Below are 26,289 nucleotides of genomic sequence, written 5' to 3' on the forward strand. Positions count from 1 at the left end.
GGGGGGTAATGCCACAGCCGCAGGGACCTACATAAATGTGTACCCCGGCTGTGGCATTATGTCCCTGGCTAGTGGAGCCCGCTGCTGGTTTTAAAAATACGGGGGACCCCTACGTCTTTTGTCCCCCGTATTTTTGGAACCAGGACCGGACTAAGAGCCCGGTGCTGGTTGTCTAAATACGGGGAACCCCTGTCCAATTTTGTCCCAGTATTTAAACAACCAGGACAGGCTCAAAGAGCCCGAGGCTGGTTATACTTAGGAGGGGGGACCCCACACAATTTTTTTTTAAATGTTTTAACCCATTCAGCCCCTTCTCCATTAAGTTAATGGAAGCCCTGGACAACAGAATTGCATTTATGTTCTCCTCCCACTCCCTTCCCAAACACAAAAAAAAAATTCTATAAAAATGTACAATATATCTCAAGTATGATGAGCAGGCAGGCAGCGGGCATTGGCGGCATCGGACTGAGATGCAAATTAGTGGCGGAGGGCTGGGTCAGTTGATTGTGGGCAAGTTTATAAGCCATTGGCGGTGGCAGCGGGCAGCGGGCATTGGCTCAGGGGCAGTAGCGGGCATTGGCTCGGTGGCGGTAGGGGTCATCGGCAGGATTCGGCGGGCATTATGGCTGTAGTGCCTCACCAGCCACTAACCTCACCGCACGCCACTGGTGTGTCCCCGGTACCAAATCCCATCTAGGTTCCACTTCACTAAGCAGGCGATACCGAGAATGTACAGAGACGTCAGAAAAAGTGTCCTCAGTGTCCTAAAAAATGCAGTTGTACCCACTGTCCACTTCACCACGGACATGTGGACAAGTGGAACAGGGCAGACTAAGGACTATATGACTGTGACAGCCCACTGGGTAGATGTATTGCCTCCCGCAGCAACAACAACAGCAGCACCAGTAGCAGCATCTCGCAAACGCCAACTCGTTCCTAGGCAGGCTGCGCTATGTATCACCACTTTCCGTAAGAGGCACACCACTAACAACCTCTTACGGAAACTGAGGGACATTATCGCACAATGGCTTACCCCACTTAGAGTGATATCGGACAATGCCACCAATATTCTGCGTGCATTACATCTGGGCAAATTCCAGTACATCCCATGTTTTGCACATACAATTCATTTGGTGGTGTAGAATTTTTAGAAAAATGACAGTGGCATGCAGGAGATGCTCTCGGTAGCCCAAAAAATTGTGGGCCATTTTCGGCATTCAGCCATCGCGTGCCGAAGACTGGCGCACCATCAAACACTCCTGAACCGGGTGGTCTTCAGTATGCCGACTGACGGGATCCCGGCGCACAGTATACCGGCGCCGGGATCCCGACAGCCGGCATACCGACACTTATTCTCCCTCGTGGGGGTCCACGACCCCCCTGGAAGGAGAATAAAATAGTGTGGCGTGCGTAGCGCGCCACCGTGCCCGTAGCGTGGCGAGCGCAGCGAGCCCGCAAGGGGCTCATTTGCGCTCGCCACACTGTCGGTATGCCGGCGGTCGGGCTCCCGGCGCCGGTATGCTGGTCGCCGGGAGCCCGACCGCCGGCAGATCGTAGTGAACCCCCTGAATCTGCCCTGCCAACACCAGAAGCAACAGGTGGTAACGAGGTGGAATTCAACACTCTATATGCTTCAGAGGAAGGAAAAGCAGCAAAAGGCCATTCAAGCCTATACATCCACCTATGATATAGGCAAAGGAGGGGGAATGCACCTGACTCAAGCGCAGTGAAGAATGATTTCCGTCTTGTGCAAGGTTCTCCAACCCTTCGAACTTGCCACACGTGAAGTCAGTTCAGACACTGCCAGATTGAGTCAGGTCATTCCCCTCATCAGGCTTTTGTAGAAGCAGCTGGAGAAAATGAAGGAGGAAGTAAGATGGAGCGATTCCGCAAAGTATGTGGGACTGTGAATGGAGCCCTTCATTTGCTTTGCCAGGATTCAAGGGTGGTCAATCTGTTGAAATCAGAGCACTACATTTTGGCCACCATGCTTGATCCTAGGTTTAAAGCCTACGTTGTATCTCTCTTTCCGGCAGACATAAGTCTACAGAGGTTCAAAGACCTGCTGGTGAGAAAATTGTCAACTCAAGCGGAACGTGACCCGTCAACAGCTCCTCCTTCACTTTCTCCCGCAACTGGGGCTGCAAGGAAAAGGATAAGATTTCCGCTGGCAGTGATGCAGGGCAGTCAGGAGCGAGTGCTGACATCTGATCTAGACTGAAGGACCTGCCAACGATTAATGACATGTCTACTGTCACTGCATATGATTCTGTCACCATTGAAAGAATGGTGGAGGATTATATGAGTGACAGCATCCAAGTAGGCATGTCAGACGGTCTGTACGTATACTGGCAGGAAAAAGAGGAAATTTAGATGCCCTTGCACAAACTGGCTTTATTTTACCTAAGTTGCTCCCCTCCAGTGTGTACTCCAAAAGTGTTTAGTGCAGTCGGTAACCTTGTCAGCAATTGGCGTAGGAGGTTACTTCCACAAAATGTGGAGAAGATGATGTTCATCAAAATGAATTTTCTCTGACGTCCTAGTAGATGCTGGGAACTCCGTAAGGACCATGGGGAATAGCGGCTCCGCAGGAGACTGGGCACAACTAAAGAAAGCTTTAGGACTACCTGGTGTGCACTGGCTCCTCCCACTATGACCCTCCTCCAGACCTCAGTTAGAATTTTGTGCCCAGCTGAGCTGGATGCACACTAGGGGCTCTCCTGGGCTCCTAGAAAAAGAAAGTATATTTTAGGTTTTTTATTTTCAGTGAGATCTGCTGGCAACAGACTCACTGCTACGAGGGACTTAGGGGAGAGAAGCGAACCTACCTGCTTGCAGCTAGCTTGGGCTTCTTAGGCTACTGGACACCATTAGCTCCAAAGGGATCGAACACTGGGCCCGTCCATGATCGTCCGGTCCCGGAGCCGCGCCGCCGTCCCCCTTGCAGAGCCAGAAGCAAGAAGATCTTCCTCAAAATCGGCGGCTGAAGACTCCTGTCTTCATTAAGGTAGCGCACAGCACTGCAGCTGTGCGCCATTGCTCCCTGTGCACACCACACACTCCGGTCACTATGGGTGCAGGGCGCTGGGGGGGGGCGCCCTGGGCAGCAATTTGAGTACCTTACAGGTGGCAAACACACATAATATAGCTTACTAGGCTATATATGTGTAAAATACCCCTGCCACATTAATTTAATAAAAGCGGGAGAAGTCCGCCGAAAAAGGGGCGGGGCTATCTCCCTCAGCACACTGGCACCATTTCCTCTCACAGCTCCGCTGGAAGGATCGCTCCCAGGCTCTCCCCTGCAGTTTCAGACTACATAAGGGTAAAAAAGAGAGGGGGGGCACTAAATTTAGGCACAATTCTGTGTAATAAGCAGCTATAAGGGAAATCACTGTGAGTAGTGTAAATCCCGGCATTATATAGCGCTCTGGTGTGTGCTGGCATACTCTCTCTCTGTCTCCCCAAAGGGCTTTGTGGGGTACTGTCCTCAGTCAGAGCATTCCCTGTGTGTGTGCGGTGTGTCGGTACGGCTGTGTCGACATGTTTGATGAGGAGGCTTATGTGGAGGCGGAGCAGGGGCCGATAAATGTGATGTCACCCCCAGCGGGGTCGACACCTGAGTGGATGGATATGTGGAAGGAAGTACGTGACAGTGTCAACTCCTTACACAAAAGGTTTGACGACATGACAGATGTGGGACAGCCGGCTTCTCAGCCCGTGCCTGCCCAGGCGTCTCAAAAGCCATCGGGGGCCCTAAAACGCCCGCTACCGCAGATGGCAGATACAGACGTCGACATGGATACTGACTCCAGTGTCGACGACGGTGAGACCACGGTACATTCCAATAGGGCCATCCGTTACATGATTACGGCAATGAAAGATGTGTTGCACATTTCTGATCTTTACCCAGGTACCACAAAAAAGGGTATTATGTTTGGGGAGAAAAAGCAACCAGTGGTTTTTCCCCCATCTGATGAGTTGAATGAAGTGTGTGATGAAGCATGGGCTTCCCCCGATAAGAAACTGGTGATTTCTAAAAGATTACTAATGGCGTACCCTTTCCCGCCAGAGGATAGGTCACGTTGGGAGACATCCCCTAGGGTGGATAAAGCGCTCACACGCTTGTCAAAAAAGGTGGCACTACCGTCTCCGGATGCGGCCGCCCTAAAGGAGCCTGCAGATAGAAAGCAGGAGGCTATCCTGAAGTCTGTGTATACACACTCAGGTTTTATACTGCGACCGGCTATTGCTTCAGCATGGATGTGCAGTGCTGCAGCCGCGTGGTCAGATTCCCTGTCTGATAACATTGATACCCTGGACAGGGACACTATATTGCTAAACATAGAGCATACTAAGGATGCACTCTTATATATAAGAGATGCCCAGAGGGATATTTGCCGGCTGGCATCTAGAGTAAATGCAATGTCCATATCTGCCAGGAGGGTATTGTGGACCCGGCAGTGGACAGGTGATGCAGATTCTAAAAGGCACATGAAGGTTTTGCCTTACAAAGGTGAGGAATTGTTTGGGGAGGGTCACTCGGACCTTGTCTCCACAGCAACTGCTGGAAAGTCGACATTTTTACCCCATGTTCCCTCACAGCCAAAGAAAGCACCGTATTATCAGGTACAGTCCTTTCGGCCACAGAAAGGCAAGCGGGTTAAAGGCGCGTCCTTTCTGCCCAGAGGCAGAGGCAGTGGGAAAAAGCTGCACCATACAGCCAGTTCCCAGGAGCAAAAGCCCTCTCCCGCTTCCTCTAAGTCCACCGCATGACGCTGGGGCTCCACAGGCGGAGCCAGGTGCGGTGGGGGCCAGTCTCCGGAACTTCAGCGACCAGTGGGCTCGCTCACAGGTAGATCCCTGGATTCTACAAGTGGTATCTCAGGGTTACAAGCTGGAATTCGAGACGTCTCCCCCTCGCCGTTTCCTCAAATCAGCTTTGCCAACAACTCCCCTAGACAGGGAGGCAGTGCAGGAGGCAATTCACAAGCTGTACTCTCAGCAGGTGATAATCAAGGTACCCCTCCTGCAACAGGGAAGGGGTTATTATTCCACGTTGTTTGTGGTACCGAAACCGGATGGTTCGGTGAGACCCATTTTAAATCTAAAATCACTGAACACTTACATAAGAAGGTTCAAGTTCAAAATGGAATCGCTCAGGGCGGTTATTGCGAGCCTGGACGAGGGGGATTACATGGTATCACTGGACATCAAGGATGCTTACCTGCATGTCCCCATTTACCCTCCTCACCAGGAGTACCTCAGATTTGTGGTACAGGACTGTCATTACCAATTCCAGACGTTGCCGTTTGGTCTATCCACGGCTCCGAGGGTATTTACCAAGGTAATGGCAGAAATGATGATACTCCTTCGAAAAAAGGGAGTCATAATTATCCCGTACTTGGACGATCTCCTTATAAAGGCGAGGTTCAGGGAACAGTTGTTGATCGGAGTAGCACTAGCTCAGACAGTGCTACAACATCACGGCTGGATCCTGAATATCCCGAAGTCGCAGCTGGTTCCTACAACGCGTCTACTGTTCCTGGGGATGGTTCTGGACACAGAACAGAAAAAAGTGTTTCTCCCGGAGGAGAAGGCCAGGGAGTTGTCATCTCTTGTAAGAGACCTCCTAAAACCAAAACAGGTGTCGGTGCATCACTGCACGCGAGTCCTGGGAAAGATGGTAGCTTCTTACGAAGCAATTCCATTCGGCAGGTTCCATGCAAGAATCTTTCAGTGGTATCTGCTGGACAAGTGGTCCGGATCGCATCTTCAGATGCATCGGCTGATAACCTTGTCCCCAAGGGCCAGGGTGTCTCTACTGTGGTGGCTGCAGAGTGCTCATCTTCTAGAGGGCCGCAGATTCGGCATACAGGACTGGGTTCTAGTGACCACGGATGCCAGCCTTCGAGGCTGGGGGGCAGTCACTCAGGGAAGAAATTTCCAAGGACTATGGTCAAGTCAGGAGACTGCCCTACACATAAATATTCTGGAACTAAGGGCCATTTACAATGCCCTAAGTCAGGCAAGGCCCCTGCTTCAACACCAGCCGGTACTGATTCAGTCAGACAACATCACAGCGGTCGCCCATGTAAACCGACAGGGCGGCACAAGAAGCAGGATGGCGATGGCAGAAGCCACAAGGATTCTCCGTTGGGCGGAGAATCACGTGTTAGCACTGTCAGCAGTGTTCATTCCGGGAGTGGACAACTGGGAAGCAGACTTCCTCAGCAGGCACGACCTCCACCCGGGAGAGTGGGGACTTCATCCAGAAGTCTTCCAAATGATTGTACACCAGTGGGAAAGGCCACAGGTGGACATGATGGCGTCCCGCCTCAACAAAAAGCTAAAAAGATATTGCTCCAGGTCAAGGGACCCTCAGGCGATAGCTGTGGACGCTCTGGTAACACCGTGGGTGTACCAGTCGGTGTATGTGTTCCCTCCTCTGCCTCTCATACCCAAGGTACTGAGAATAATAAGAAAGAGAGGAGTACGAACTATACTCGTGGTTCCGGATTGGCCAAGAAGATCTTGGTACCCAGAACTTCAAGAAATGATCTCAGAGGACCCATGGCCTCTGCCGCTCAGACAGGACCTGCTGCAGCAGGGACCCTGTCTGTTCCAAGACTTACCGCGGATGCGTTTGACGGCATGGCGATTGTACACCGGATCCTAATGGAAAAAGGCATTCCGGAGGAAGTCATTCCTACGCTGATTAAGGCGAGGAAAGATGTGACCGTAACACATTATCACCGTATTTGGCGAAAATATGTTGCTTGGTGTGAGGCCAGAAAGGCCCCAACGGAGGAATTTCAACTGGGTCGTTTTCTGCACTTCCTACAGTCAGGAGTGTCTATGGGCCTAAAATTGGGTTCCATTAAGGTCCAGATTTCGGCTCTGTCCATTTTCTTCCAAAAAGAACTGGCTTCACTGCCTGAAGTTCAGACTTTTGTTAAGGGAGTGCTGCATATTCAGCCCCCGTTTGTGCCTCCAGTGGCACCGTGGGATCTCAACGTGGTGTTGGATTTCCTGAAGTCGCATTGGTTTGAGCCACTTAAAACCGTGGAGCTTAAAAACCTCACGTGGAAAGTGGTCATGCTGTTGGCCTTGGCGTCGGCCAGGCGTGTATCAGAATTGGCGGCTTTGTCATGTAAAAGCCCTTATCTGATTTTTCATGTGGATAGGGCGGAATTGAGGACGCGTTCCCAATTCCTTCCTAAGGTGGTATCAGCTTTTCATGTGAACCAACCTATTGTGGTGCCTGCGGCTACTCGGGACTTGGAGGACTCCAAGTTGCTGGACGTAGTCAGGGCCCTGAAAATATATGTTTCCAGGATGGCTGGAGTCAGAAAAACTGACTCGCTATTTATCCTGTATGCACCCAACAAGCTGGGTGCTCCTGCTTCTTTGCAGACTATTGCTCGCTGGATCTGTAGCACGATTCAACTTGCACATTCTGCGGCTGGACTGCCGCATCCTAAATATGTAAAGGCCCATTCCACGAGGAAAGTGGGCTCTTCTTGGGCGGCTGCCCGAGGGGTCTCAGCTTTACAACTTTGCCGAGCTGCTACTTCGTCGGGTTCAAACACTTTTGCAAGATTCTACAAGTTTGATACCCTGGCTAAGGAGGACCTTGAGTTTGCTCATTCGGTGCTGCAGAGTCATCCGCACTCTCCTGCCCGTTTGGGAGCTTTGGTATAATCCCCATGGTCCTTACGGAGTTCCCAGCATCCACTAGGACGTCAGAGAAAATAAGATTTTACTCACCGGTAAATCTATTTCTCGTAGTCCGTAGTGGATGCTGGGCGCCCATCCCAAGTGCGGATTGTCTGCAAAACTTGTATATAGTTATTGCTTAACTAAAGGGTTATTGTTATGAGCCATCTGTTGGTGAGGCTCAGTTGTTATTCATACTGTTAACTGGATATAGCATCACGAGTTATACGGTGTGATTGGTGTGGCTGGTATGAGTCTTACCCGGGATTCAAAATCCTTCCTTATTGTGTCAGCTCTTCCGGGCACAGTATCCTAATTGAGGTCTGGAGGAGGGTCATAGTGGGAGGAGCCAGTGCACACCAGGTAGTCCTAAAGCTTTCTTTAGTTGTGCCCAGTCTCCTGCGGAGCCGCTATTCCCCATGGTCCTTACGGAGTTCCCAGCATCCACTACGGACTACGAGAAATAGATTTACCGGTGAGTAAAATCTTATTATAAATTCCTCAGGGAAGACCTTTACCAGCAATTGCCTCCAGAAAGTACACAGGGACCTGTGATGGTGGATTCCAGTGGGGACTAATTAATAATCTGTGAGGAGGAGGATGTACACACTGAAAGGGGTGAGGAATCGGAGGATGAGGTCGACATCTTGCCTCTGTAGAGCCAGTTTGTGCAAGGAGAGATTGATTGCTTCTTTTTTGGTGGGGGCCCAAACAAACCAGTTATTTCAGCCACAGTCATGTGGCAGACCCTGTCGCTGAAATGATTGGTTTGTTAAAGTGTGCATGTCCTGTTTATACAACATAAGGACAAGGACAATTCCATCTTGAACCTCTTTTTCTTTCTTTGCATCATGTGCGGTTTGGGGTCTAGTTTTTTAAAGTACCATCCTGTCTGACACTGCCGTACAACTCCAGGGGTACTGCCGTATAAGTTCAGTCCAGTGGTGCTGTCTTGTGCTGCAGCAGTCCAGTGGCGGTGTCTTGTGCTGCAGCAGTCCAGTGGCGGTGTCTTGTGCTGCAGCAGTCCAGTGGCGGTGTCTTGTGCTGCAGCAGTCCAGTGGCGGTGTCTTGTGCTGCATCAGTCCAGTGGTGGTGTCTTGTGCTGCAGCAGTCCAGTGGCGGTGTCTTGTGCTGCATCAGTTCAGTGGTGGTGTCTTGTGCTGCAGCAGTCCAGTGGCGGTGTCTTGTGCTGCATCAGTCCAGTGGTGGTGTCTTGTGCTGCCATAAGTTCAGTGGTGGTGTCCTGTGCTATATATTATTTACTCCAAATAAAAGGGTTATATATATTACTTATATTATTATCCAAATATTTTTTACAGGGTTTGCCCCGTGTGGTGTAGGGGTACGCTCGCCTGTACTGCATATTATTATAACAGCTCCAAATAAAAGGGTTATTATTATCCAAATTAATTTTACAGGCTTTGCCGTGGAACCAAAACACAAAACAAGAAAAGTGCAAGCCGCACATCTCTAATTATTATCCAAGTCTACTATAAAGAGAAGACATCACAAAAGCAAATACTAAGAGTTCACCACAAGGTGCAAACCATTCATAAGCCTCAAAAATAGAAAGGACAGATTAGATTTATCCAAAAAAAACATCTAAAACAGACAAGCCAAGTTCCGGAATAGCATTATTTGAAACTAAGATCAACCTGTACCAGAATAATGGGAAAAAAGTATGGAGAAGGCTTGGAATGGCTAATGACCCGAAGCATACCACATCTTCTGTAAAATGGGATGCGGTTAAGATGCCGGCTGCTGGGATCCCGGTAGCTGGCATCTGAACCGTAAGTATAGCCGGCAGGTTAGGTGATGATTTGGGCAGCGATATGATAGTATTCTGCCAGATCCATTATTAGCATGCACGGTTCAGTCACTGAACTATGTAGACATTTTCTCTGACCAGGTCCATCCCATGGTGCAGACATTGTTTGCGGCTGGTGACACCCTAGTACCAAGATGATCAGACACCGATTCATACAGAACAGTGCTGCAAGTATGGTGGTACGGGGCAGTACTGCGTACCGGTAAGAAATTGACAGCCGGTACGCAGTACCGCTGGCCTACCACTTTGCTTGCAGCCGCTGCTGTGTCTATGTCAGGGGAGGAGAGCACAGCGTGCGCCTCTCCTGTCCCTCAGTGCTCAGTCCGGTGGCAGCGGCATGTATCTCAAACCAGCCACCGGTTCGTGAGCCAATCAGCTCTCGGACCGGGAGCTGCGGCTCCTGATTGGCTACTGGACTGCAAGCTTTGGCTCACGAACCGGTGCCTGGTTTGAGATACACGCCGCTGCTGGACTGAGCACTGAGGGGCAGGAGAGGGGCGCGCTGCGCTCTCCTCCGCTGATGCACACACAGCAGCAGTAAGCAGCGGTGAGCAGCACTCTGGGGGGAATGTGTGTACCTGGCACTTTGGAGGCATGTGTGTACCTGGCACTGTGGGGGTCATGTGTGTACCTGGCACTGTGGGGGTCATGTGTGTATCTGGCACTGTGGGGGCATATGTGTATCTGGCACTGTGGGGGCATATGTGTATCTGGCACTGTGTGGGCATATTTGAATCTGGCACTATTGGGGGCATATTTGGCACTGTGGAAGCATATGTGTACCTGGCACTGTGGGGACATGTGTGTATCTGGCATTGTGGGGCATATCTGGCACTGTGGGGGCATATGTGTATCTGGCATTGTGGGGGCATATCTGGCACATGGCAGCATATGTGTATCTGGCACTTTGGGGGCATATTTGTATCTGGCACTGTGGGAGCATATCTGACACTGTGGGGGCATATATGGTACTGTGGGGGTATATGTGTGTCTGACACTGTGGGGGCATATTTGCATCTGCCACTGTGGAGGCATGTGTGTACCTGGCACTGTGGGGGGCATGTGTGTACCTGGCACTGTGGGGGCATATTTGGCACCGTGTGGGCATATCTGGCACTGTGGGGGCATATGTGTATTTGGCACTGTGGAGGCATATCTGGCACTGTGAGGGCATGTGTATACTTGACACTATGGGGGCATGTGTGTACCTGGCACTGTGGGGGGCATGTGTGTATGTGGCACTGTGGGGGCATGTGTGTACCTACCACTGTGAGGGCATGTGTGTACCTGGCACTGTGGGGGCATAAGTGTATCTGGCACTGTGGGGGCATATGTGTATCTAGCACTGTGGGGACATATCTGGCACCATGGGGGCATATGTGTATCTGGCACTGTGGGGCATATTTGTATCTGGCACTGTGGGAGCATGTCTGGCACCATGGGGGTATATCTGGCACTGTGGGGGCATATCTGGCACCATGGGGGCATATGTGTATCTGGCACTGCACTACTGGGGGCATATGTGTATCTGGCACTTCACTATTGGGGCATATGTGTATCTGGCACTGCACTTTTGGGGGCATATGTGTATCTGGCCCCCATTTTCAGTGGCCACGCTCCGTATGGTATGTGGCCACACCCATTTTTTGGCACGCGCACACAGTACCATTAAGCCATTTTTTCTACTTGTACCACTGATGCAGACGAGGTGTCTCATCTTCCCTGGCCCTCCAATAGCAGGATCTCAACATCATACAGCCCCTGTCGTCGGTTTTGGAGAACAGGGTTCGGTCATGTTATCAACCTCCAACATCACTCTGGGAGCTTGAACATGTTTTGCATGAAGAATGGTTTAAGATTCCATTGTTGACCATCCAGGACTTATATTTGTCCATTCCAAGGATAATTCAGTCTGTCTTGCATGCGAACGGTGGTTCTACACTTTAGAGAATAACGTAGGTCTACACATTAGGTAATAAAATCATTCTTTCCTAGGTGTTTCCATATTTGTGTCTGACCCTGTGTATGAATCTAACTGTGTGTGTGTGTGTGTGTGTGTGTGTGTGTGTGTGTGTGTGTGTGTGTGTGTGTGTGTGTGTCAATATTTTGCACTCAAGTTTCCATTTGAATGAGATGACTGGGCTGCTCCTCTTTGACAATAATCCAAATATCCAGAAGTAGTATGAACCACACACAAAGAGTAGTTGCAAGGGTACTCCCTGATTTGGCAATAGTCAGCACATTTATTTTTTATTTATCAATATAGAAGTTCAATCAGGGTCGCAGCAGTATATAGACCAACGCACGGGCGTCTTAACAGAGGAGGAGGCCCGTGGTCAACCTCCTCTTTCGGGGCCCCCTCCTCTGCAGCCAGTGCCTGTCAGTATAATAGAGTCTGAGCCATAGAGGGTGCACAGACTCTATTGCACATGCGCAAATCTCCGGGGAAATGGTGCGGCAGCCATTTTCCCAGAGATTTTCTTACTGCGTATGTGCAAATCTCTGGAAAAATGGCTGCAGCGCCATTTGCTGGAGATTTGAGGAGAGATGCTGCCACCAGCAGGGTACTTTGTAGAGGTGAGTATTTGAAAAAAATGGGTGCAAGGTGGGCCCGTGTGCACCGCACCCATCTATAGACACCGATAGCGGGAGAATAGAACATATTGCGAGTGTAGTTCGCCACCGAGCCCGCAAGGGGCTTCGTTGCGCTCACCCCCCTGCTGGCATTCCACCACTCGTGATGCAAATGTCGGTATGCTGACATTCGGCATCCAAAGTGGCGGTATAACATACCAGTCCCCTTGTTAGAATACTTTTTTCCTTATTTGCAGATTTTAGAAAACATTTTGTTTCCATTATTAAGCAACATATATTTCATAGCAGAATGAAAGTTTCCATATTCCACTACTGATCAATGGGCCTAATTCAGACCTGATCGCTGCTGTGTGTTTTCGCATCTCTGCCCAGCGATCGCCTCTGCCTGTCCGCCAGTTTGGGGGCATGGTCTGGCCAACGCAGGCATGCCCGGACCGCGCGGGGGGCGGGCCGCGGTGGCTGTGTGACATCACACGGAGCCGCTGCGACCCAGGAAGCGATGAGTAGCTCCCTGCCAGTGTGCAGGAGCTGCGCAGGCAGGGGGCTAATCAGGTACAAAAGCATTGCCGCCATGCGATGCTTTTGTACCTGTGCGGGGGGGGGGGCAGAGCCAAACATGCGGGGCCGGTTAGCCCTGTGCTGGGTGTTCCCCCTCATGCCTGTGAAACTGACCGTACAGTAGATATGCTAAATTTAGCACATCTACAATCAGGTCTGAATTAGACCCAATGTGCTTTGTATAGGAGTTTGTAAACTGGCCAAGTGTGCTTTGATCTGCAGCCTTTCACATATTTTTGTTCACATATAAACTTGTTTATTCTTACCAGGCGGTTTTCCTTTCCCGTAGCATCTCTGCATGTGTTGATTAATTCTCTCTCTATGGCAGCTGGAGTAAAGTCAATATTTCTTTCTACTAAAGACTGATAAAGTCTGTGCAGATATTCCTTACAGACTGAAAAATAGAGACAAAAAAAAAAAAGAAAATGTATTGATTTTAAGAAATTCTTCGGAGCACTATAATTATAACTACCTGTATAGTATTTTCACCATGATTTTAAAATCCAAATCATATGACTGCATTATTATTAATTACAATACAACTTGCTTTATATACAGTAGTTACATAATGATGGTATCAGATTTTAAAAAAATGAATGCCACTGCTGTGCTATGTAAAACAGAAAGTTCAGAAAAAGACAGCAATATTGAAGAAAAAAAAAAAAGGGGCCTTATGAATATCATAAAATATGATCCTTTAGGCTAGGGGTGGGCAACAGGCGGCCCGGGGGCCGGATGCGGCCCGCAGACCGATCCTGCCTGGCCCGCTGTGCCCCACCAGAGTGCAATGACAAGCGGCCCGACATGCCGCTTGTCATTGCACTGCTCTCAGACGCGGCGCCGCTGAGGAAATCCCGGTCACGTCACAGGGTCAGCTGACCGGGATTTCCTCTGTTATCATGCGCTGGGCGGCACGGGGGGATGCACTGCAGTGAGCAGGAGCGGCGGCCGAGGAGCGGCGGCCAGTGAGGAGAGGAAGCAGCGGGCAGCGAGCGGGAGCAGGAGAGGCCACATCAGCAGTGACTCCGGCCGGCAGCAGCGCAGATCATCGGACAGCGGGGATTGTCTGCCACTGTGACAAACAGGTAAACCCCCTGTCCAGCCAGCCCCTGGATCACTGCTTAAGTTGCCATATAGGTTTAGGGGTGGGGAGGGAGGGGAGTTAAAAACTGCAATATGGGTTTAGGGGAGGGGGGGAAGGGGGGTAGGGACTGTCTGCTGTAATGTGTAAAAACGGGGGCTCTGTCTGCCGTAATGTGTAAAAACGGGGGTGCTGTCTGCCGTAATGTGTAAAAACGGGGGCGCTGTCTGCCGTAATGTGTAAAAACGGGGGCGCTGTCTGCCGTAATGTGTAAAAACGGGGGCGCTGTCTGCCGTAATGTATAAAAACGGGGGCGCTGTCTGCCGTAATGTATAAAAACGGGGGCGCTGTCTGTCGTAATGTGTAAAAAGGGGACGCTGTCTGTCGTAATGTGTAAAAAGGGCACGCTGTCTGCCATAATGTGTAAAAAGGGATCTTTTTTTGAGTATTTTGTGTGTGGCCCTCGAATATTCGCTGGAAGTGTTATGCGGCCCCCCAGCTGAAATAATTGCCCTCCCCTGCTTTAGGCATAACTCTTGATTTGGGAGACTGAGTGTAATTAGATCCCCAGGGGTGGGATGGGGGGGCCTCACACTTTTTTTTTTTTTTTTTCTTCTTGCATCACGGTATGTTATTCCTATTGATTTTGCTTATTATTATGTGTAAGTTATTTAAATTGTGCACTCTGGTTTGCCTCACTGCCATGCTTTAACACCAGTAGTTTGCCGGGTTGTTTTCACTTTTAGATAAAACTTGGTAATGTGTATTAAACATCTGAAAAAAAAAGTGATTGGAATGTTTTAATTATAAAGAACAGTTGCAGAAATTGTAGTGGTGACAAATTATTGTACATAAACATATCCAGGGTCAATATAACTTTTGGTCTAATGAATCCAAGACTATGAAAATAAAAGGGGAAATAAAGCTTGTCTAGAAGAAAGGTTTCGCCATCATCATAGTACAGGGTTCTTTACTGTAAAGGCCCGTACACACTGGTCGATGTATCGGCCGTTCTCTTGAACGGCCGATACATCGCGGGACCGTCGGCCAGTGTGTACGGGCGATACGTCTGTGAACTCCGTCGTTCACAGACGTATCGCGTCGGCCGCGCAGCACAGCCGACAGCCAATATATCTAACGATATATTGGCGCGTCGCTGTGTGTGTACAGGGCGGTCATCCGACCGCCCGTACACATGCTGCGGCGCCCGGCGGTGATTGACAGGTGAACTGGGCGGGCGCGAGCGCCCGCCCAGTTCATGACGTCAGTCCCCCGACGGATCGGGCTGTGTGTATGCACAGCACACTGCCCGATCCGTACATAGATATATCTGCAGATCAATTGATCTGCAGATATATCTAATAGTGTGTACCCACCTTTAGGGTGGTTAAGCTGTTAAATACCTTACCATATATATGTTGGTAATGGCAAATGAACTAAAAAAAATGTAAAAAAAATTAATTTGATGCTTTTCTTAAAGCAAACGGTACTTGTGGCTGTAATTAGGTTCCCTGTGAGGTTATTATTCTGTGATAGAAGCTCAGTACCTTTGCAATGATTGCACAGGTACTGAGCTTCTATCACAGATCCACAGAAGGTTTTCCACTTAAGTGGTTTCTCCCCCTGTATCTGAATATCCGAATTTTATACTATTTGCTTCACTACAAGGCCAGATCGATTGTTCATCAGAAAACCCGAGTGATATATGGGTTTTTCATTCAAACATATAGGAACGATTTGCCAAGATGTGTTAATTTGATATACAACTGCATGTACCAGTCAGTTGAGATGTACCTCTGATGAAGTCTTGATATAAAGACGAAACGCGTTGGGTTATCTGTATTGTGGTTTTATCTCCGAACCAACACTAAGGAGAAGGACGAGACTATTGTGAATCACCTATAATTGTTTTCAACGCTAAAAGTCATATTGCTACGAATGTGGAACAACACATCTCTGTAACGTCTTTGATATTATTTTGGTTTTAATACATTTTTGTGATGGAACATGTTATCAATTTGTTTTTAGGTGTTTAAGCCTTTTATAAATTCTTCAGTATTAAATTGGGTGTTGATAAGACACTTTGGCGCCAGTTCTTCTATTGCCATACATTTCTATCCTTTAGTTCCTCCTAACAGGGAACTTAGTTGAACTTTAGGTGCCTCTTTTATATTTCTTTTGTATTAATTGAAGTGACTATCTTAATCTCATTAATCCACTAGCGCAGAGAGAGAGTATTTTGTTTTGAGATATATATATATATATATATATATATATATATACACACATATATTTTATTTATTTATTTATTTTCCCCTAGATATATAAGCAAACTGCATTTGAGCCTATGGTTTGAAACTAGATAAATTTTTTTAGCTGTTCATAATGTGTGCTTATGTTTGTTACAAAGTTATCAAAGGAATACAGGGAAAAGTGAAAATGGTTTCATCCAATACACACAACTACTGGGGGAGCTGTGTGCCTGCTGTCACCTAGTAAACATACAATACATTGTGAGCACAGAGGTCAGCTGTTGCTGTAGGAACCAACTCTTTTTTTTTTTTTTTAAATGACTTGGGGTGCTTGCCTTATGCATTTATTTGACTGAAAAAGGTACATGCATACATATGGTGGGAGGCATAGTTTCCGGGTGCCGGGATCCCAGCGGTCAGGATACCGATGCCGGAATTCCGACACCCGGTGAAATACTGGTGATCGCAATCCCGACCGCCGCCCGGAATCCCCACTTGGGTGGTGGTCCATGCCACCACCCGAGGATGAACATAACCCTGTGGCAGCCAAAGGCTGCCACCGAGCCCGAAGCGTGGCAAGCGCAGCAAGCCTGTGAGGGGACATGCTGCGCTTGCCGCCAGTATTCCGACTGTCGGGATCCCGGCGTCGGTCTCCTGACTGCCGGAATCCCGGTAGCCGGGATACCATACTGAATACCATTTGGTTAGTGTGAATAGTGATTCCAGAAGTACTGTATAGACTCCACTAAGACAAGCAATATACCTTGTTTATGGCTGTTTTAATGCAAAAACTCTGATCCTAGGTGATATTTTATTTGCTTGTTTGTTTGTTTATTTGTTTAACAAATGTGGAAACTAGACACTTTTTGAATTCATTAGGCCAAACTGTTACATTTTTTCCAAGAAGGATAATAGACAGCAAAGCTCTATCTGCACCTATTCAAATGTATTCAAATTCAGTGTAAACCGAGATATGTTCTGTAATAGGAACACAACAAACAGACTTTTCATACAGTAGCGTACAATTGTAACACAAAACAAAGGAACACAGAATGCAACATACTGTACAGAGGCTAAAGGCCCATATTCACGGGCAGATCTAGGGAGAGATGTGTGCGGAGCGAACCGCTCAGCACACATCTCTCCCCCCGCTCAGCACAGCGCAATGTGTGCTGAGCGTGCGGGGAGAGCGGGGGGGCGCTCTTTTCAACCAGCTGGTGAAGTGAGCCGCCTGCTAGATTGGCCTGCCACATAACACCCATCCTCTACTCCCTTCTCTGGCTACCTGTAAGATGGCGAATCATCTTTAAGATTGGCTTACTGAGTTTCAAAGCATTACATGACCAGGGCCCAAGGTACCTGAAGCAGCTTCTGACCCCATACTGCCCCACTCGATTACTGCGATCTGTTGATGAAGGACTTTTAGCAGTACCTAGAACAGGGGAGGGCAATTATTTCAGCTGGGGGGCCGCATAACACTTCCAGCGAATATTCGAGGGCCACACACAAAATACTCAAAAAGAGATCCCTTTTTACACATTATGGCAGACAGCGTGCCCTTTTTACACATTACGACAGACAGCGTCCCCTTTTTACACATTACGACAGACAGCGCCCCCGTTTTTATACATTACGGCAGACAGCGCCCCCGTTTTTATACATTACGGCAGACAGCGCCCCCGTTTTTACACATTACGGCAGACAGCGCCCCCGTTTTTACACATTACGGCAGACAGCGCCCCCGTTTTTACACATTACGGCAGACAGCACCCCCGTTTTTACACATTACGGCAGACAGAGCCCCCGTTTTTACACATTACAGCAGACAGTCCCTACCCCCCTTTCCCCGCTCCCCTAAACCCATATTGCAGTTTTTAACTCCCCTCCCTCCCCACCCCTAAACCTATATGGCAACTTAAGCAGTGATCCAGGGGCTGGCTGGACAGGGGGTTTACCTGTTTGTCACAGTGGCAGACAATCCCCGCTGTCCGATGATCTGCGCTGCTGCCGGCCGGAGTCACTGCTGATGTGGCCTCTCCTGCTCCCGCTCGCTGCCCGCTGCTTCCTCTCCTCACTGGCCGCCGCTCCTCGGCCGCCGCTCCTGCTCACTGCAGTGCATCCCCCCGTGCCGCCCAGCGCATGATAACAGAGGAAATCCCGGTCAGCTGACCCTGTGACGTGACCGGGATTTCCTCAGCGGCGCCGCGTCTGAGAGCAGTGCAATGACAAGCGGCATGTCGGGCCGCTTGTCATTGCACTCTGGTGGGGCACAGCGGGCCAGGCAGGATCGGTCTGCGGGCCGCATCCGGCCCCCGGGCCGCCTGTTGCCCACCCCTAACCTAGAATCTCCCGTAATTCATCTGGGGTCGAGCTTTTAGTCATGCGGCTCCGACTCTATGGAACTCACTTCCTCGCACAGTGCGAGAGGCCCCAACTATAGAATTCTTCAAAAGTAGACTCAAGACTTTCCTGTTCACTCAAGCATTTCTATAATGTTCCTTTTAGTATCTGCATGCTTCTGTATTTTATGAAAATGTACTTCATTATTTTCTGTACTATATTATGCTATGTATCTGTTAAGTGCCTTGAGTCCTATTGGAGAAAGAGCGCTATATAAATAAAATTATTATTATTATTATTATTGGACTCTTACACCATCAGCCCGGTATTGGTGAAGTATAACAGGCCCTATTAAGCAATGAACTGCTTCTACTAACTTGCTATTGAGCTCAATGTGCCTTAATCACTAATGAATGACCACTAACTGCCGGCTTATGCATGCTAATAACGTTACATACAACAGGCTATGTGCATGACTGTCAGCAAGTTCAGAGTTACAGGACGCTTGATTTTTTATCTGTCTATTTGTTTTTATATTGTGACACTTAGGATCTAAGTTGTGTAGTGTCTACTTAGAATTTTACCATTAAAATTTGTATATTTACAAAACCAGCAGCTGTTGCAAAAATATCTTTTTGGAGCGCCCGCATTATTTTTTACTTTGGTTGCTATCTAATGCTTGGTGGATGTCCAGATCCCCTGTTGTGGGCAGCTAGAAAAGTAGAGAGCAACATTAAAAGTACTAATTGCAATTTTTATTATTCATTTTTACCAATTAGCGCCCACTTTTTCTCTTTTTTATGTTGCTAATCACTGCTGGTTGGTCAGCACAGCAGGACCTCCCACAGAGAAGCAGCCACCTGGGAAATGTAAATTAACCCCCCCTCCCCTCAGCTCCCGATCCCCCACCCCAGTACGTAGCAGCCACTGGTGAAATCAAAGTCACAATGTTCTGATGGTGATGGTCACAATGTTCTGATGTTTGAAAAACTCCCAATATTTTACACGTTAAAAAAATATATATTATTTTTTTATAAGATCAGTTTGGATAAGTTTTAAATATATAAAATTAGTAATAGGCTAGAATTCCAAAGCGCTACCCGTCAGTAATGGTACAGTCTTATATTTATTGTCAGAGATGAAGTTCTTGCAGTACACCTGCAATCCTTTCTTGATATTCTTTTCCTCAAAGCTTTATAGCCTGAAAAGGGAAAGAAAACCAATAATGTGTAGGACCTTCATTTTCCTTTTGAATGCTATAAATCATCGGGTAGTGCTTTGGAATTCTACCCTATCACTAATTTTTATATTGTATTTATTTTCTTGTGTTGGGCAAGATTGGGTATAATTTGAGCTGCTGCCTTCTCGTGTTTGCGCCTTGATTACTCCTCTCTCTTTTATTATAAATTTTAAATATACAGTATGTTCTTGACCTAATTCAGTCATAAACAACCCGATAAAATTGCCAGTTTAGTGACTAACTAAATAAGGAAAGGCAGCAATCCTCAGCCGCCGTTACCAATTCTCTCTTGTACTTCCTTAAGGTGCACAATAAAATTGGCAATATTGCATGTTTTTGCTGTTAAAATGAAATGAAGCAAGTGTCTTTTCCACCTTAGACCAATATTATAGTAATACTTTAATTGGGGTGTAGTATGTTATGCCGGTGGTCGGGCTCCTGGCAGCCAGTATACCGGCGCCGGAATCCCGACCGCCGGCATGCAGACAGCTGGGCGAGTGCAAATGAGCTCTTTGCTGGCTCGCTGCGCTCGGCACACTACGGGCACGGAGGCCATGCTATCTATTCTCCCTCCAGGGGGGTCGTGGACCCCCAAGAGGGAGAAAAGCTGTCGCTATGCCAGCGGTCGGTATGACGGTGGTTGGGATTCCGGCGTTGGTATGCTGGTCGTCGAGAGCCCGGCCGCCGGCAAACTGAAGACCACCCCTTTCATTGTGTAAGGTTTACTGTAGTGTATATATGGTTAATCTTTTGTTTTAACCTATTAATCTTTCTGTAGAGCAGCCTGACAGTGCAGGACCTGTTATAGCAGAAATAGTTTCTCATACACAGGCCCGACTTTTATCTCTGCAGACATACTGTAACCTGCTTTACTTTCTCTGTAAACTCACACATACGCCACATAAAGCACACTTCTATCTACCTTAAGATGAATACATTATTTGCAGTGGAAAAAGATAAGAAAGGGTATAGAAGCCAAGCTAAGAATAAACCAGTAATCGTCTAATAATCTCTGCACATATCTACTTCACTACAAACAAACTATTTTTAAAACAAAGAACTTATTAACTGAACTATCAGACAAAGTCATTCCTTAGCATTACAACATGAAAAACTGGTGTTGTAAAATCTTGTTAATAAACAGTAAAACCACAGTCCAAGTTAGTCTGATCAAGCTGTAATTTAATGTAGGATTGCCACCTGTGGGATGTCAGTCTTTTACCAAAACTTTGTAATGGAAAAAAATGCAAATTGTGAATACAAAGTGAAACCTGTCCAAGGGAGAAGGAAAGAAAATTCTCCTGTAAACAGAATTCATTAAATCAGATCAGAATCAATTTTGGACAGGAACCTTTCCTTGTATTGTTATTAGAGATGAGCGGGTTCGGTTTCTCTGAAACCGAACCCGCACGAACTTCATGTTTTTTTCACGGGTCCGAGCAGACTCGGATCCTCCCGCCTTGCTCGGTTAACCCGAGCGCGCCCGAACGTCATCATGACGCTGTCGGATTCTCGCGAGACTCGGATTCTATATAAGGAGCCGCGCGTCGCCGCCATTTTCACACGTGCATTGAGATTGATAGGGAGAGGACGTGGCTGGCGTCCTCTCCATTAGAAATTAGATTAGAAGAGAGAGAGAGATTGTGCAGAGTCAGACAGAGTTTACCACAGTGACCAGTGCAGTTGTTGTTAGTTAACTTTTATTTATTTTAATATATCCGTTCTCTGCTATATCCGTTCTCTGCCTGAAAAAAAACGATACACAGCAGCAGCCAGTCACACAGTGTGACTCAGTCTGTGTGCACTCAGCTCAGCCCAGTGTGCTGCACATCAATGTATAAAAGGCAAAGCTTATAATAATTGTGGGGGAGACTGGGGAGCACTGCAGGTTGTTATAGCAGGAGCCCCCAGGAGTACATAATATTATATTAATTTAAAATTAAACAGTGCACACTTTTGCTGCAGGAGTGCCACTGCCAGTGTGACTAGTGGTGACCAGTGCCTGACCACCAGTATAGTAGTATATTGTTGTATGTATTGTATACTATCTCTTTATCAACCAGTCTATATTAGCAGCAGACACAGTACAGTGCGGTAGTTCACGGCTGTGGCTACCTCTGTGTCGGCAGTCGGAACTCGGCAGGCAGTCCGTCCATCCATAATTGTATTATTATTATAATATATACCACCTAACCGTGGTTTTTTTTTCTTTCTTTATACCGTCGTCATAGTGTCATACTAGTTGTTACGAGTATACTACTATCTCTTTATCAACCAGTGTACAGTGCGGTAGTTCACGGCTGTGGCTACCTCTGTGTCGGCAGTCGGCAGGCAGTCCGTCCATCCATAATTGTATTATTATTATAATATATACCACCTAACCGTGGTTTTTTTTTCATTCTTTATACCGTCATAGTGTCATACTAGTTGTTACGAGTATACTACTATCTCTTTATCAACCAGTGTACAGTGCGGTAGTTCACGGCTGTGGCTACCTCTGTGTCGGCAGTCGGCAGGCAGTCCGTCCATCCATAATTGTATTATTATTATAATATATACCACCTAACCGTGGTTTTTTTTTCATTCTTTATACCGTCATAGTGTCATACTAGTTGTTACGAGTATACTACTATCTCTTTATCAACCAGTGTACAGTGCGGTAGTTCACGGCTGTGGCTACCTCTGTGTCGGCAGTCGGCAGGCAGTCCGTCCATCCATAATTGTATTATTATTATAATATATACCACCTAACCGTGGTTTTTTTTTCATTCTTTATACCGTCGTCATAGTGTCATACTAGTTGTTACGAGTATACTACTATCTCTTTATCAACCAGTGTACAGTGCGGTAGTTCACGGCTGTGGCTACCTCTGTGTCGGCAGTCGGCAGGCAGTCCGTCCATCCATAATTGTATTATTATTATAATATATACCACCTAACCGTGGTTTTTTTTTCATTCTTTATACCGTCGTCATAGTGTCATACTAGTTGTTACGAGTATACTACTATCTCTTTATCAACCAGTGTACAGTGCGGTAGTTCACGGCTGTGGCTACCTCTGTGTCGGCAGTCGGCAGGCAGTCCGTCCATCCATAATTGTATTATTATTATAATATATACCACCTAACCGTGGTTTTTTTTTCATTCTTTATACCGTCGTCATAGTGTCATACTAGTTGTTACGAGTATACTACTATCTCTTTATCAACCAGTGTACAGTGCGGTAGTTCACGGCTGTGGCTACCTCTGTGTCGGCAGTCGGCAGGCAGTCCGTCCATCCATAATTGTATTATTATTATAATATATACCACCTAACCGTGGTTTTTTTTTCATTCTTTATACCGTCGTCATAGTGTCATACTAGTTGTTACGAGTATACTACTATCTCTTTATCAACCAGTGTACAGTGCGGTAGTTCACGGCTGTGGCTACCTCTGTGTCGGCAGTCGGCAGGCAGTCCGTCCATCCATAATTGTATTATTATTATAATATATACCACCTAACCGTGGTTTTTTTTTCATTCTTTATACCGTCGTCATAGTGTCATACTAGTTGTTACGAGTATACTACTATCTCTTTATCAACCAGTGTACAGTGCGGTAGTTCACGGCTGTGGCTACCTCTGTGTCGGCAGTCGGCAGGCAGTCCGTCCATCCATAATTGTATTATTATTATAATATATACCACCTAACCGTGGTTTTTTTTTCATTCTTTATACCGTCGTCATAGTGTCATACTAGTTGTTACGAGTATACTACTATCTCTTTATCAACCAGTGTACAGTGCGGTAGTTCACGGCTGTGGCTACCTCTGTGTCGGCAGTCGGCAGGCAGTCCGTCCATCCATAATTGTATTATTATTATAATATATACCACCTAACCGTGGTTTTTTTTTCATTCTTTATACCGTCGTCATAGTGTCATACTAGTTGTTACGAGTATACTACTATCTCTTTATCAACCAGTGTACAGTGCGGTAGTTCACGGCTGTGGCTACCTCTGTGTCGGCAGTCGGCAGGCAATCGCTAATCTTACTCACACAGCTACCTCATTGCGCCTCTTTTTTTCTTTGCGTCATGTGCTGTTTGGGGAGGGTTTTTTGGAAGGGACATCCTGCGTGACACTGCAGTGCCACTCCTAGATGGGCCCGGTGTTTGTGTCGGCCACTAGGGTCGCTTATCTTACTCACACAGCGACCTCGGTGCAAATTTTAGGACTAAAAATAATATTGTGAGGTGTGATGTGTTCAGAATAGGCTGAAAATGAGTGTAAATTATGTTTTTTGAGGTTAATAATACTTTGGGATCAAAATTACCCCCAAATTCTATGATTTAAGCTGTTTTTTAGGGTTTTTTGAAAAAAACACCCGAATCCAAAACACACCCGAATCCGACAAAAATAATTCGGTGAGGTTTTGCCAAAACGCGTTCGAACCCAAAACACGGCCGCGGAACCGAACCCAAAACCAAAACACAAAACCCGAAAAATTTCAGGCGCTCATCTCTAATTGTTATCTGTTTTTAAAAGCACTTTCGACTCCATATACACTTTTCTTTAATAAACTTCTTACATTTATTACACTTTATTTAAGTACAAATTTCTGAGAGTTTTTTTGTTAAAAATAAACACTTAGCGCTCTTTTGGAAGGATAAAGAATAATACTTCCCTCTTAAATTTCTCCTGGGCCCATAAGTTTCATTAATGTGAGATGGGTTTCTCCAGAAGGTACAGTATATGGAAGGTAAACAAACAAAATATGGTGTGTGTGACCTTTCAAGTGGGTAAATAAAAAATGTTGATCTAGGAAATCCTGGCAATTAACATGGGGAGTGGTTTCTTATCGTTAGAGGTTCATCACGTTTATTGCAATAAGAAGAATGCTCACTTTTTCAATTAGCCTCGATAATTTAATGGGGGTGAAAAACAGGAGTAGAGTTGAGCTTTTTCACACTTTTTAGCTTCCGGCTTTTCAATTACAGCCCATTTTTTTTGCAACCCTTAAATTATCTGTTTTCGTCTTTTTTACACTGCCAGACATGCGAAATATACAGTATGTTCTTGACCTAATTCAGTCATAAACAACCTGATAAAATTGCCAGTTTAGTGGCTAAATAAATAAGGAAAGGCAGCAATCCTCAGCCGCCAACGTTACCAATTCTCTCTTGTACTTACTAAAGGTGTACAGAAAAATTGGCAATATTGCATGCCTTTGCTGTTAAAATGAAATGAAGCAAGTGTCTTTTCCACCTTAGACCAATATTATAGCATACCTCCCAACTTTTCATATGATGATAGAGGGACACGGCGCGGCGAAGCCACGCGCGCGCTTCCAAAAAGGGGCGTGGACTACGAAAAGGGGCGTGGCTTCATGGGAGGACCCGCGATCGCGAGCCATGCCCCCGTTTTCGTCACTGAGGGGGCATGCCCAGCACTCTGTGAGCCGCTGGCATGCCCCCTCTCCCTCTGACTCCAGTGAATAGATGCTGTGCGCATGCGCACAGCGTCTATTCACCGCTGCTCTGCTAAGCAGGGCAGCGAATGCATGAGCCTCCCAACTGCCCCCCCCCCCCTCCACCGTGGGACACTGCGGCCTGCAGGTGGGACAGCGGGGCAGTCCCCAAAAAACGGGACTGTCCCGCGAAAATCGGGACAGTTGGGAGGTATGTTATAGTAATACTTTAATTGTGTAAGGTTTACTGTACAGTATACACTGTTAATCTTTTGTTTGGGTGTAGTATAGTATGACGGCGGCCGGGCTCCAGGCGGCCAACATACCGGCGCCGGGATCCCAACCGCCGGCATACCGACAGCTGGGTGAGCGCAAATGAGCCCCTTGCGGGCTCACTGATCTCGCCACGCTATTTATTCTCCTTACAGGGGGGTCGTGGAACTCCAAGAGGGAGAGAAGTTGTCGGTATACCAGGTGTGGAGATTCTGGCGCCAGTATACTGTGCGCCGGGATCCCAACAGCCGGAAAACTAAATACTAGAGATGTGCACTTGAAATTTTTCGGGTTTTGTGTTTTGGTTTTGGGTTCGGTTCCGCGGCCGTGTTTTGGGTTCGACCGCGTTTTGGCAAAACCTCACCGAATTTTTTTTGTCGGATTCGGGTGTGTTTTGGATTCGGGTGTTTTTTTCAAAAAACACTAAAAAAACAGCTTAAATCATAGAATTTGGGGGTCATTTTGATCCCAAAGTATTATTAACCTCAAAAACCATAATTTCCACTCATTTTCAGTCTATTCTGAATACCTCACACCTCACAATATTATTTTTAGTCCTAAAATTTGCACCGAGGTCGCTGGATGACTAAGCTAAGCGACCCTAGTGGCCGACACAAACACCTGGCCCATCTAGGAGTGGCACTGCAGTGTCACGCAGGATGTCCTTTCCAAAAAACCCTCCCCAAACAGCACATGACGCAAAGAAAAAAAGAGGCGCAATGAGGTAGCTGTGTGAGTAAGATAAGCGACCCTAGTGGCCGACACAAACACCTGGCCCATCTAGGAGTGGCACTGCAGTGTCACGCAGGATGTCCCTTCCAAAAAACCCTCCCCAAACAGCACATGACGCAAAGAAAAAAAGAGGCGCAATGAGGTAGCTGTGTGAGTAAGATAAGCGACCCTAGTGGCCGACACAAACACCGGGCCCATCTAGGAGTGGCACTGCAGTGTCACG

The 26,289-nt window shown here is 47.2% G+C and overlaps 1 protein-coding gene across 2 annotated transcripts in view; it reads right to left on the bottom strand.

Annotated features, from left to right (window-relative positions):
- The window catches only part of FAM107B (family with sequence similarity 107 member B), a 543,269-nt gene that overhangs the window by 438,216 nt on the left and 78,764 nt on the right, over positions 1–26,289 (bottom strand). The window contains exons 1-2 of one of the 2 annotated variants that reach the window (XM_063926913.1): positions 15,576–15,624; positions 12,967–13,094 (exon numbers count right to left, since the gene is read on the bottom strand). Coding sequence is in view for 1 of the 2 variants with exons in the window: in XM_063926910.1 (XP_063782980.1) it covers positions 12,967–13,094 (128 nt within the window). In the remaining variant the exon portion in view is untranslated. Of the gene's footprint in view, positions 1–12,966; positions 13,095–15,575; positions 15,625–26,289 lie in introns of those variants that run through there. The other variant, XM_063926910.1, reaches the window with a different exon arrangement.

Source organism: Pseudophryne corroboree, chromosome 6, assembly GCF_028390025.1.
Source record: "Pseudophryne corroboree isolate aPseCor3 chromosome 6, aPseCor3.hap2, whole genome shotgun sequence".
Classification (NCBI taxonomy): Eukaryota; Metazoa; Chordata; class Amphibia; order Anura; family Myobatrachidae; genus Pseudophryne; species Pseudophryne corroboree.